Source organism: Engraulis encrasicolus, chromosome 4 (assembly GCF_034702125.1).
Source record: "Engraulis encrasicolus isolate BLACKSEA-1 chromosome 4, IST_EnEncr_1.0, whole genome shotgun sequence".
Lineage (NCBI taxonomy): Eukaryota > Metazoa > Chordata > Actinopteri > Clupeiformes > Engraulidae > Engraulis > Engraulis encrasicolus.
Genome location: NC_085860.1, coordinates 26,518,676 through 26,533,211, shown reverse-complemented (window position 1 = coordinate 26,533,211; position 14,536 = coordinate 26,518,676). Strand labels below are relative to the sequence as shown.

The window sequence follows — 14,536 nt, the reverse complement described above, 5'->3', positions numbered from 1 at the left end:
GTATTACCTCCACCAAGGAGGTTATGTTTTTGGTCGCATTGGTTTGTCTGTCTGTCTGTTTGTCTGTCCGTTTGTCTGTCTGTTTGAATGTCTCTTTGTTTGTTTGTCAGCAGGATTACTCAAAAAGTTATCAATGGATTTGGATGAAACTGTTTGGAGTTGTTGTAAATGACAAAAGGAATACAAATGTAAGTGATTACATTCTGCTGGTGATCCAGGATTTTTAAAAAGATTCTTCACCATTGCAGTAAAGGCCGAATTTTTACATTCCAGTTTCTAACTCTACTCTCTAAACTTCTGAAATAGGATGTAACATAGTCAAATGTTCTATCAAACAGCTTCCTTTGGCGGAGGTCTGCACTTCCTAAGTGCACTTCTAGTTACATACTGTAATGCTAAATGTTGCTACAGTACTTGTTCATACACAATTATTTTGCACTTCTTGATGCAAATACACACATGCATAACATTGACTGTAAAATAAAGTGGAACTATTCATCTCTTCTATTGCAGACATGTATCAAAAAAACTCCCTGAGGTGGGTAATGAAATGAAAAGTATTCCACCAAACAATTACCTTTGCAGGGACTTACCCAGTTAATCGGATCCTTTCACGCTGCAGTCTTAATTATTCATGCTTTTATGGGCTGAGCAAACATTAGTACATAAATCACCGGAGGTATTATGTTGCCGTTTAATAACTCTGAATGCTAGTTTTAAACTGTTTGTGTGTACTGTACACACACATATACACATGGAGACAGACAGATAGAGGGAGAATGAGGGAGAAAGAGAGAGTTAATGCAATGTGGTTGTGTTTCCAGTTTACACACACAAACACACACACATGCGCGCGGACGCGGGCACACACATGCACACATGCGTACAAGCACGCACATGTACATCTTTATGAAACATGAAAAATAGTGTGATTTCACTGCATTAGTCGCATTGAAACGTCTCATTACATTCTTATGCAAAGTAAACAGTCTTTTCCACTGTCACCCGTTAGTGTGCCCACACACAGATTATTCATCTGGGATGTGTGTTGTACAGATTTATTCATCAAAAGGACACCAATAAACAAATGTTGTTGTACTTACGTATAGTTTTACCAATTACAACAAAATGATCAAGAAAAGTACCTCGCATTTTTTTGTGGACTACAATTTGGTCCCCAGACAGGAGCCTTTCAGGTTTCTGTATCCTAATGCCCACGTTCACACGGTAAAATAAACAAAACAATCAAGGTACAAATCAAGGTCACATAAGCACAAAATAATATTTTTAGTAAACATGCTTGTTGTCATTACGCTACAGCTGCTTCTTTGGCTGCCCTCGTCGCCATGAGGTCACTGTCCACACTCACTGAGTCACTTCAGACAGCATCGCTCAACAGTCCCCAAACGGCCCATCTAGACATCCAGCCACCAGAGACGAATGTGACATGACAAAATGGCTTCAACCCCCTTTCCCACTGCATCCTTGGCAGTTTCACAAACATTGACACATCATTTTCTTTGGATCTGTGGGGTTTTTTTGGTTGTTTTTTTATAAGCGACCTCTAAAATCAGTCATCGGGTGGAAGATCTCATTGAGTAAAAACGTGGAATGTGATACAGACAACACCGTAGATGTAGAGAGACCAAAGACCAAAAAAAAGAATGCACAAATAAATATATAAAATCACAGATAGCAAGAAGCAGTAAAATTAATCTTCGGTTTCAACGCCTCTAATTAAATTTTCAGTTGACAGGGCCTCGGGGAGAGAGACGCTGGATTTGCTTAAGTGTGAGGATGGGAGCTTCTTTGCATAGCATATGGTAGGGCAGATTGGCAACGCGCTACAGCTATACTTAGATACAGGTTTGATGGCGACTTTATGCTCCATTCTTTTTTTAAGTGAACTGAAAAAAAATAGTTCAGCAAGGTAGTATATAGTTAAAATTATTCAGCTAAAATGTTATTCAGCTAAAATGTTCCAACTGTGTGCTGGCCGTGGGCAAGGGCTGTCTTAATACTCAAAGAAGGGGATTATGCAGATAGCAGCCAATTTTGCTAAATCATCCTCTTGAAAGTTGAAGAGAGCATTCTCTATTGTGTAGTGGCCCATTGACTTATAACTTTATCCATCCCTGCCTCTATTCAGTATTTATGCTGCCCAGAACAGTGCCCTTACTGGAACCAAAGTGGCAACTCATGGCATTGCCGTGACCTAACGGTAGGGCATTGGGTTACTACGCCGGCGACCTTGGCTCAACAGCGGCCCGGGTCATTTGCCAATCCTTCTCGTCTCTCTCTCCCCACTCATTTCCTGTCTATCCTCCACTCTCCTGTCAAAAATAAAGGTACAAAAAGGTATACAAATATATTGGAAAAAGAAAGTGGAAACTGGTGAACAACCCACACTTATATGGCCTGAGCAGGTAAAGCAATAAGACAAGTAAAGCAGTAGCATTAGTAGCAGTGATATGAACATCCCAACTGGGGAGACTGCTGAAGATAGCTGAACATAACTCAAACAAACAAAGAACAAAAAAATGCGCACACTTCCATCCCTCATATGTTTTTAATGTACATGGCCTTCACTCAAATGCATTGAGTGCATTGCATCAAACCATCCGAGCTCTAAGTACCACCCTCAGAGCGGCAGAAAGGAAATGGCGCAAAACCCGCAACCCATCTGACCTCGAAAAACTTAGATCTCCACTAGCCTCCTTCTCCGCCTCTGTAACAGCTGCCAAGACGAACTAATACAACGACAAGATCAGCAGCACTACAGACCCACGTAAGTTGTTTTCTACATTCAAGTCACTGCTCAACCCCCCCCCCTCCTGCAGCCACAGACCTGAACCCAGACAACTTTGCCACCTTTTTCACGGAAAAGACGGCAAATATTAGCAAGCAATTCTGTGAGCCGCCCTCCCTCCCAGAAGATACCCCCCTGGCAAACATGCTGACTCCTGCAACACTTCATGAATTCACTCTACTCTCTGAAGAAGACGTTTCCAAACTCATCACAAGAAGCCGTCCCACTACTTGCCTACTAGACCCAGTGCCCACGAACCTTCTTCAAGACATTGCCCAAACAGTGGTCCCAGCGATCACATCCATCATGAACTCCTCACTCTCCTCTGGCACTGTCCCCTCCGCCTTCAAACAAGCAAAGGTGACACCACTACTGAAGACGCCTACACTGAACCCTGCTCTTGTAGAAAACTACAGACCGGGCTCACTGCTTCCCTTCCTATCCAAGACGCTAGAAAGGGCAGTTGCAAAGCAGGTCACCAACTTCCTAAACCAGAACAGATTACTGGACCCAAAACAATTTGGTTTCAGAAGTGGACACTCAACTGAAACTGCGTTACTCTCAGTGACTGAAGCTCTAAGGACTGCAAGAACGGAAGGACTATCCTCGGTCCTCATCCTACTAGACCTGTCTGAAGCCTTTGACACAGTCAACCACAAGATCCTCCTGAGGATACTCACGGCCATGGGAATCACTGGCGTTGTCCACTCATGGTTCAACTCCTACCTATCTGGACGCACCTTCAGTGTGTCATAGCAAGGAAAACTGTCAACGACTCACACCCTCTCCACAGGCATGCCCCAAGGATCAGTGCTGGGACCCCTTCTGTTTGCAATATACACCTCCTCCCTGCGACGTGTCATTCAAACACATGGGTTCTCCTACCACTGCTATGCTGATGACACCCAGATGTACCTGTCGTTCTGTCCAGAGGACACCGCGGTTTCGGCGAGCATCTCTGCCTGCCTCACCGACTTGTCAAAATGGATGAAGGACCACCACCTACAGCTGAACCTGTCCAAGACAGAGCTCCTGGTGATCCCAGCTAAAGAGTCGCTCAGTCACAACATCAACCTCAAGATAGGCTGCACCATCGTGACCCCAAACAAAGTCGCCAAATACCTTGGCATCATGATTGATGATGAGCTGTCATGCTCCAACTACATCAACTCAGTCACCCGGACCTGTCGATTCCAGATGTCCAACGTACGGAATATCAGACCTGAACTGACACAGTATTCTACACAACGAATGGTCCAGGCCACGGTCCTGTCCCGCGTTGACTACTGCAACTCACTCATGACAGGTCTACCTGCTTTTGCGCTTAAACCTCTGCAGATGATCCAAAATGCGGCAGCACGGTTGATATTCAATCAACCCAAAAGGACCCATGTTACTCCTCTATTTATTGAGTTGCACTGGCTACCGATCGCCGCCCGGATCAAGCACAAGGCATTGACCCTTGCCTACAAAACCGTCACAGGAACGGCCCCAGCGTATCTGAAGGACCTACTAATGCCTTATGTTTCTGGAAGAGAACTGCGCTCATCCAGCACAAGCCGTCTGGCTCTGCCATCCAGTCGCTCTAGGTACTCCCAGTCAAGATTGTTCTGCGTTGTTGTACCCAAGTGGTGGAAAGGTCTCCAAGAGGCAGCAAGACTAAGCACATCTCTTGCAGCCTTCAAGAAACAAGTAAAGACCTTCCTCTTTCGAGAGTATCTACTAGACTAATGCTTGACCTGGCCTAGCCCCAGGGGAGACTCTTGACATGATGTCTAGTTTAGTTTGTGTGTGTGTGTGTGTGTGTGTGTGTGTGTGTGTGTGTGTGTATGTGTTTGTGTGTGTGTTGTGTGTGTACTCGTTATTTACTCTTTATTTACTCTTTATTTGATCTTAAAAAAAAAAAAAAAAAGAAACCCTCTTTGCAACTGCACTGGTTGTTCTGTATATTTCCTGTGCACTTTGTATTTGCTTGTGATGTTGGCTTGATTATGTCCTCTTTTGAAAGTCGCTTTGGTTATAAAGCGTCTGCCAAATGTAATGTAATGTCTCCCTCTGTTTGCCTGAGGGTAACCCATTTAGGTTGAGTCTTTGTGTATTAAAAACGTATGGTGAAGCACTGTGCAGGAACTTTATTTATTATTATAGTTATACACACCAGTGGAACCATACCTCATGCACTCTCCTATGGCTAGCAGTTGTATTTCTTCAGCATCCCTTAAGAATCACCTGAAATCTGATTTTCAAGAAGTATACAGCATTATGTACATAAATAGGCATGCACGCACGCGCGCGCGCACACACACACACACACACACACACACACACACACACACACACACACACACACACACACACACACACACACACACACACACACACACACACACACACACACACACACACATTTTAGCTGTTCTATGCCTGACAACATATGAGAACATGGCACCATGGCAACATCTAGACAGAGGGATTATGGCAGGCTGCAGTCTCACCTTTTGTGTTCATGGTGGAGGTCTTCAACCAAGCTGATTCATGGTTGCACTGAGGGCTTTATTTCTGGAAAGGAGGTCTTCTCCTCCTTTCCAGCAGACCATACCCGTATGTATATTGATGCTGTGACCAGATGTATTCACCACAAAAAAGGCATGTTTCCAATATTTGCCTACCTTCAAAAGAACATCCATTCACAACAAAGGCATATGTTCTAATAGTTGTCTACGTTCAAAGGAACATCTGTTGAGCCCAAATGGAAACAAATTGAGCAGCTTTAACAGCCATAAATAAAAGAGAAGACTGTTAGGAAACAGGTTTTATATCATTGTCTCTATCAACAGACAGTGACAGAGAAGCCGCTAAAGAACCTTGTAATAACAACTTTGAAATCACTAAAGGTCACCTCTCACCACAGCACGTTAAAAATCTCGAGTTAACATGTTCAGGTATAATCATAATGGTGTTCAAAGTCAAGGCCATTTCACATATTTAAACTCATTTGCACATTAGTAATTTTACTCGTTGTTTGGCACCTTAGAGATTCTCACATGGGAAAATGTGATGACAGTGTGACAGGTGTGTAGTTTCTGCAATGTGCCTGCCTGCCTAACACGTGAAGAGCTGGTGAACATGATGCACTTGAAGACAGGGCTGGTCTTGGAGGAGAAATAGGGACCGGGCACTTTTGGCTTAAAGGGGCCCCTCATAATTAACGGCGCAGAACTGACTCACCGGTGGGCCCTGCACCCTCGTGGGGCCCTATTTTCAGAATATGTTTTTCTATGTTTTTTTGGGTTTTTTACATTTCTGAAAATAGGGGCCCATGAGGGTGCGTGGCCCACCCGGAAATGCCCGATATGCCAGATGGCCAGTCCAGCCCTGCATGAAGAGCTAAAATGACATTATGCCTTATACTTCACCATTCCTTTCATGTGTACACTCCTGGGAGGATTGAATGGAATGTTTGCCTGACTGCCAACCAGGCATGGGTTTCATCTTGATCCAGAGCTCATGTGTACACAAGTCGGTTTGAAGAAAACACATTAACATGAGGATCAGTCATAAGCTGGGTCTGGCTAAATTTGCAATGATTTTGACATGTTGGTTAAAAAAAGAACAGTATGAGAAGCATTCAAATCAGAAGCTCCTTTATACTGTACGTCTGTGCAACGGCTGAGGAATTTCACTTCAGACAGGTGCATTACATCATCATCATCATCATCATTGGGACCACAGATGCAAACTAGCTTTGTAGCTGACTCTATTACTGGAGTTGTCCTGTACATGGCCCCTGTTAAATAAACCAATAAACTAAACAATCATCATTATCATCATCATCATCATCATCATCATCATCATCGTCCTCACGATCACCATCACCATCCCCATTATCATCATCCTATATACACACATCTATAACAATCTTTACAACACATTCCTATATAGAGGTGACACGTGGAGTTAGAAACTGAAATGTCAAAATTCGCCCTATCCCGCAATGGAGAAGAATCGTTTGCAAAAAATCCTGGATCCAGATCATGATCCAGAAAATTTAATCACTTGTTCCTTTTGTCATTTTCAACAACACACAATTTCATCAAACTCTGTTCAGACCTTTTTGAGTTATCCTGCTGACAGACAAGCACACAAACAGACAAAAAACAAACAAACCAATGCAACCGAAAACATAACTTCCTTGGCGGAGGTAACAATGTAATGCAACACTTGACCGAGAAGCATAGTAGCAATGGAGAGCAAAGGAAGGTTAACTGCGGGAGTTAGAGGATAGGTTTGGCACATTTAAGTTTGAAAAACATACATCCCTTTTTAATGCCATTTTGGTCTGTTCTTGTCTTTGTATGACAGTTTTGAGAGGAGACAAGAAAGTAATGAGAGTGTGAGAAAGGGGAGGATAGGAAATCAAACCTGGCTCCCCGTGTGACAGTCAGTACTCTAGCCATTTGAACCACCTCCGGGACTTTTAATTGCATGTACTTGATGTCTATAATTGTCATATTGCCTATAGATTGTCTCACTGACACAGTAGAGTTTCATGTATTCATAAACGTCAGGTGTTGTTTGTTAAGTTGTTAAAGAATAACTACATTAGGGCTGCAACTTAAAATAGGCTACTAAAATGATTAAAATATTTAAATAAAATATAATAAGATATAACAAAAAGAATAAATAGGCAAGACAACATTAAAATGTAGCCTATGCAAACACAGACACACACATGCCCTCTCTTTGTACACTGGGTAGATAGACCCATATTGCAGTTTGTGTATTTCTTGCTGCAGTCTTCCCCTGCCTGTCAGTCAGTCGGTTTGTCTCTGTGCAGTGCAATGTTATCCTCTTTGTAAGCTACACAGATAACATCGGAAAATTAATACTCCCTGCTAAAGCACATGATTAACTGAAGAAAAACACGTGCTACAATCTGTAACCTAGCCATCAAAACATTGTGTCTGGTGAACAAAGGAGCAATCACTCGTTTATCTTTATTTAATTACTGTTCTACACTGAATGAACTCTGGCTTTTAATTACTCTGCACTGGCTATATCTTTCAAAATGGACCCTGGGTGTCAATAGAGAAGACTGCAGTTGTCAGTTAGTGTTTCCCTACTTCTAAGGCTTCTCACAGTGGGGCTTATTTTGAACTATTTATGTATCCACCCCTCCATCCATCCATCCATCCATCCATCCATCCATCCATCCATCCATCCATCCTGTCCTAGTCTTATCACACAGGGCAGAGCTGAGGCACTTGTGGTTTGACATTTTTTCTTCTTTTTTGGGTCTATATATAGGCCTATCGATGGATATCAGTGAGAAAAGTTGCAGCATGATCCTTTGAGATGTCACAACTCTAACAAGTGTTAGAACAGAGGGTATAAAAAGTGAAGCTTTAACATAGTAGTAGTCTACCCCAGTGTTTTTTCAAAGTGGGGGCCGGGAACCCCCGTGAGGCACGAGGGGATGCCAGGGCAGCCGTGGCAGGTTGGCAGGTATAGCGAAACAAAATTACTAATGAAAGAAATTGAATAACTAAACTAAACCAATAATAAACCTAACAATCCCAATGGGGCACTGCATCACACACCTAGATTACTGCAGGACTATTGGAGAATTAGCCTATATACATTATGTCCACACGCTACTTGCTGTTTGGGCATGATATGGAAAGGGTTGACTGATGGAGGACTGTGACTGTCTATGCTATAATTTGCTTCTTTACTCTGTTTATAAATATGATGATTTCTGTACTACTTGAATGGGTCAAGGAATGCACCAACTCTATTTAGTTGTAAAAGCAGGGGCACAGAAAAAAAAAGTGTGGCATGACCCATGTCAGGTGGGCCTTGGCTGGAATATAACAGTAACCTACAGTATGTGGGGATCCTCGTCATAGTAAAGTTTGGGAACCCCTAGTCTACCCCATGCAATTAGTGTAACACTTACTGTATAAATAGTGTTTGTGTTTATATCCTCAGAATAAAATTTTGTTGAGGTTACCCAGTTTAAAATATATACCCATTATCTAGTCAGTTATGTTTATCAATTGATCTAGTGTGCTGCACAGCTAATTATTTCCACCTTCACATGCAGATGTTTATTATTTAAATAGATAACTGCATATTCATCAAAGACCTGTCGTGGGAATTGTTCAGGGCAATCATTTTAATTCCCTATCCCTTGTGTGTTTTATCTATGTTGACAAACAGTTTTGCTTTTATGTTGCTTTGTGCCACGTTTAATTAATTGGTTTTCAGCTATTTTAAGACTGCTATATTAAGATGTGACTAAGTGTTAACCACTTGTTTTCAGCTTAATGTATTGGTTTATTAACTCCGCAATCTTTTTTAAATCACACTGACCCACTGGGAATGCCTCAGGGTAGACAAGGACAGATCAGAAATGATAGAGAGAGAGCAGGGGCACAATCAAAATAAATAGTTAATTTACATCCTGTCGAATTCACACGATGTATGGTCTTTTCAACTTCTCCTGTCACGCCCCCCCCCCCTCTCCCTCTCTCTCTCTCCCTCTCTCTATCTCTATCTCTATCTCTCTCTCTCTCTCTCTCTCTCTCTCTCACACACACACACACACACACACACACACACACACACACACACACACACACACACACACACACACACACACACACACACACAGACACACACACCTGATTTCCCCAACACTTCTCCATCATTATTAACCCCTTTGACCTTCTGTCTGTCAAAAAAACCCTTGTTGATTTCTCTCATGCTCGTGATTTGTTGTCCTTTTTTCTTCTCATCCCCCTCTCCTTCATCTCTCCTCTTCTTCATCCCCCTTTCCTCTCCACTTCTCTCCTCTCCTCTCCTCTCCTCTCCTCTCCTCTCCTCTCCTCTCTCCTTCATTGCTCTCCTCCTCTTCATCCCCGTCTCCTCCCCTCCCATCTACTCTCCTCTCCTCTCCTCATCCCCCTCTCCTCTCCTCTCCTCTCCTCTTCTTCATCCCCCTTTCCTCTCCACTTCTCTCCTCTCCTCTCCTCTCTCATTCATCGCTCTCCTCCTCTTCATCCCCGTCTCCTCCCCTCCCATCTCCTCTCCTCTTCTCCCCTCTCCTCTCCTCTCCTCTCCTCTCCTCTCCTCTCCTCTCCACTCCACTTCTCTCCTCTCCTCTCCTCTCCTCATCCCCCTCTCCTCTCCTCTCCTCTCCTCCCCTCTCCTCTCCTCTCCTCTCCTCTCCTCCTCTTCATCCCCCTCTCCTCTCTTCTCCTCTCCTCTCCTCTCCTCTCCTCTGGCAGGTGTGGTGTGCGTGGCCCAGTCCCAGCGGATCCCTAGGGAGCCTGTGAGGGGGGAGTTTGACAGGCTCGTCTCCCGCCTTCTGGAGACCCCCAGCGCACGTGCAGTCATCATGTTCGCTAATGAGGATGATATCAGGTGCTGCGCGTTACACCTGCCACTGTATTCATGTTTGGGATTGCTCGACACACAAATGCACAATTAGCTAGGGAGCGTTGAGTTCTGTTACTACACTGTGCTATACGTTATCATCGTGTGCATGCGCAGGAACGGATTATGACTCTATGGGGCCCTGGGCCAGAAAACAAGAAAGCCCCCCCACCCACGAGGTTCATGAGGTTCCAATAGTTTTAGGTATATACAGAAGTGTAGATGTTTTGTTAGGGGTTTGGGGTTTTCACCGCCCAAAATGTTTTTTGTAGCATGAAGGCTTGGGCTTCAGGCCCTTGGCTCTTGGGCCGCTGGTCCTTGGCCCAGTAGGACCATGCAGTAATATGTCCTTGTGAATGTGTGTAAATAGCATTGTGGTGTTTAATGTTTGTCCTTTCTACTGTATACACACGTTGTACACAAATGGAGAACTGATGTCTGCTAAATACTGTGAGTAGATACTGTAGTCTACTGCACATACAAGCTGTGGCTCTGAAAAGCCTCAATGGCATTCATACACTGGCTTGCATCATTTGAGTTTTATTGGTTGTGAAGCAGCTTTCCAAGGCTGCAAAATGAGAAAGTCTTTCTTGCAGAAACATTTTATTTGTGTAGTCCACCCACAGACAGATTATTTGCTGAAATTCAGTTCCTTTTTGTCAAACCATGCCATAACCTTCATCTTCACAAGAAAAAACCCCAATAGATTTGTTTAATCTCCACCCATCTAGGGAAACAATTTTATCAGATCAAAATTAATTGTGACTGTATATTTTCCCTTTTCTCTTCCATCATTCCTTCCTTCCTCTCTTCTTTTCTTCCATCCTCCCTTTCGTCCTTCATACGTTCCTTCCCTCCTGTAGGCGTGTCCTGGAAGCTGCAAAGCGCAACAACCTGACGGGTCACTTCCTGTGGCTGGGCTCTGACAGCTGGGGGTCCAAAGTGTCCCCAGTGCTCAACCAGGAGGATGTAGCTCACGGAGCCATCACCATCCTGCCCAAGAGAGCGTCCGTCTCGGGTGGGTGGCACAGACAGACTCACCGACCGACAGACAGACAGACAGACAGACAGACAGACAGACAGACAGACAGACAGACAGACAGACAGACAGACAGACAGACAGACAGACAGACAGACAAACAGACAGACGGATAGACGGAGAGACGGACTCGGCCATTCACTCACTCAAACATGGATGGCCTGGTTGGATGGGCAGACAGACAGACAGACAGACAGACAGACTGAAAGGCAGGCTGACTAACTGATTATTTGACTAACTGAAAAAAATTATATTATATCTCAGCTATAGATTCTGTCTTTCAAAAATAGATCTCGCTGATTTCTGTCTTGCTCATTATTTGTTGTCCTCCTTCCCCTTCTTATCCCCCCCTCCTTCACCTCTCCATCCTCTCTCCTTTATCATTGTCTGTCTAAACCAGACTGTGAATGAGGAGAAACCCTATGTGCCATCTCCTAAACTGAAATATAGTATATTAACCTATATTAATATTTAATCTATATTAAATTTACAATAAAGTATAATATCTCAATGGACATGGTCCCAGAACACTGTACATAACATTACTCCACATTGGTCACAAAATTATACAGAGCACACCATCTCCATTGGTATCATCTCCATGATATGTACAATACAACTAATTACATATGAACTGATAAATGTGGCTTCATAAAGGACGTGATTAAATGTTATTCTTCATTCTTCAGCATTTGACAGGTACTTCAGGAGCCGCTCTTTGTCCAACAACCGGCGGAATGTTTGGTTTGCTGAATTCTGGGAGGAAAACTTCGACTGCAAGTTGGGGATGAATCCTAAACGGCAGTTTACCGGTACTCTAAAGAAATGCACAGGTGAGATTGTTGTTTTCTCTTTGTTGTTATGGTATATTTTATGGGCGAAATGAAACATGGTAATTTTCCTTTGACAGGTTCCTTTGTAGGTGTGTGTGCGTGCGTGCATGTGTGTGCGTGCGTGCGTGCCTGCATGCATTGTGTGGGTGCATTTGTGTGTTCGTGCGTGCATTTGTGCATGCGTGTGTGCATGCGTGTGTGTGTGTGTGTGTGTGTGTGTGCCTGCATGCATGTGTGTGTGTATTTGTGTGCGAAGCGTCTGTCATTTTGTGTGTGATTCTCTTCCCCTGTAGTTTGCACGTTATGTGTTGTGTGATCCAGCTCTGCTGCTGCTGCTGCTGCTGTTGCTACAGCACTGCTCTCAGAAAGCCCCTCTTTTCTCTCTTTTCTTCCACATGCCACTTGCCATCGCCCCAGCTGTACGGCTTTGACAAAATGGATATAATTACATTGTTGTCATTACAGCTCCCAAATTGGCTTTCCTCTCAAACACGTCGCTTGATGCATCACTCTCCTAAAAGCAAGCTGGCAGACAAGCCGGCCTGATTATCATCCCTCTTCATTTTACTCCCCAAAAAAAGGGTAGATAGAGCTCTGTGGATGTGAAAGCATCTATGATAATAATGGGCTAACGGTTTGTTCGGCACCAGTAGGCCTATGCGAAAAGGGAAAAGCATGGAATAGTAGCATGGAGGGTGACTGTAATATTTGCTGAATGTGTCTCTGACAGTGAAAAGAGAAATAATATATAACATTGGCAGAGTCCTTCTTTTTCAGAAATGTGGAGGAGGGTATTCAAATCTCGCTGGGAAACAAATTAATTATATGTATTATACTGTATATTAATTGCTTTAATTGGTCTTAGTTCTATCCCATTGCAAGCTGTTGTAGTTTGAAAAAAGACAGCTAACATATTGCACCTACAGCAGCCTATCTATTCTGGCCAGACTGTAAAATGTTTACAGTGTCTCAAGCATAGATTCTGTGTATAAATTTGACGTGACCCCCTCAAAGGCATTGACTGTCATTCAATTACACATGTATGGTGTACCTTATTGCTTCAGGCTCTTCTGATTGCATAGACATACATTTGAGCCCGAGGGATACTCGCGCTCTATTGTTATTGTGTTGTATTACCTCGAGCCAATTGATGGCTCGTGCAGTCGATGTGATCTTGCTGCACCTGGTCTCTAATGTCTGCCAGAAAACCCTAATCAATAGATCTCCTATGTGCACAGCAGTGTTAATTTTGTCAGGTTTTTTTTATTTAGTCGTAGTCTTAGTCACAATGACGAAAATCAATTTTAGTCTTAGTCATATTTTAGTCATTGCCTTCCCAATTTAGTCTTAGTCTTTGTCTAAATGACGAAAATCAATTTTAGTCTTAGTCAATTTTTAGTCATTTTAGTCAACACTGTACATAATAGAACTTCTCCACACACTGCTTCTCTTTTTAACATATATCATTGACTGGACAGAATAAACCTTCTCCGCGCACTGCTTCTCTTTTTAACATGTATCACACTGTGCAGAATGAAACTTCTTCACACACTGCTTCTCTTTTTCTCTATTGTATTATACACCAGTGTTAATTTAGTCCGTTTTTTTTTTAATTTAGTCTTAGTCTTAGTCACAATGACGAAAATCAATTTTAGTTTTAGTCATATTTTAGTCATTGCCTTCCCAATTTAGTCTTAGTCTTAGTCTAAATGACGAAAATCAAAAAAGGGCTTTGACGAAATATTTTAGTCATAGTCATGGTTGACGAAATTAACACTGGTGCACAGTAAAACTTGCTATGTTAATTCAAATCTGTTTTGAGAATATGTGGTCTCAATCAATTTAGTGTTAACTCAACTCTTTGACTGTTGAATTAACACCTAGAGAGCTGCATTTAGTACTTTTTAGAGCATATACGTATAGGGCTGTGCAGGGGTAGTTCTTGACACTCAAAGAAGTGAATTTTACATTTACAATTCTCAGAATAGGATTTTTTAATGTGGAGCATTCACTCTCAGAAATAAAGGTACAGAACTCGTCGCTGTGGCAGTACCCTCAAGGGGAGTACCATTGTGTCGCTTGGGTGGTACCTCAAAAAAGAGGTGACAGATGCACATTGGTCGACATTGCAAGAAACTGAACGCACCTCTTTTTTGGGGTACCAATCAAGTGACACAATGGTACTGCCCTTGAAGATACTGCCACAGCAACGAGTTCTGTACCTTTATTTCTGAGGGTGTTGGAACAGGCACAGGTACCAGCCATGTGCGATAGATGATACAGTATACCTGTACTGCCGGTGTGTTTTGCTCAATGGGCTTTTTTCCCATTTCTTTTTTAAAATGTATTTAATATTTATTGGGTTTTTTTGCCCTTTATTATGACAGGACCGTATGAAAGGAGACAGGAAACGGT

At 42.9% G+C, this 14,536-nt stretch overlaps 1 protein-coding gene across 1 annotated transcript in view; it reads left to right on the top strand.

Moving 5' to 3' along the window:
* grm8b (glutamate receptor, metabotropic 8b) overlaps positions 1–14,536 on the top strand; it is a 73,695-nt gene that overhangs the window by 33,475 nt on the left and 25,684 nt on the right. Inside the window, exons 3-5 of the mRNA XM_063197017.1 lie at positions 10,102–10,237; positions 11,113–11,267; positions 11,978–12,121. Of these exons, the coding sequence (XP_063053087.1) occupies positions 10,102–10,237; positions 11,113–11,267; positions 11,978–12,121 (435 nt within the window). The remainder of the gene's footprint in view (positions 1–10,101; positions 10,238–11,112; positions 11,268–11,977; positions 12,122–14,536) is intronic.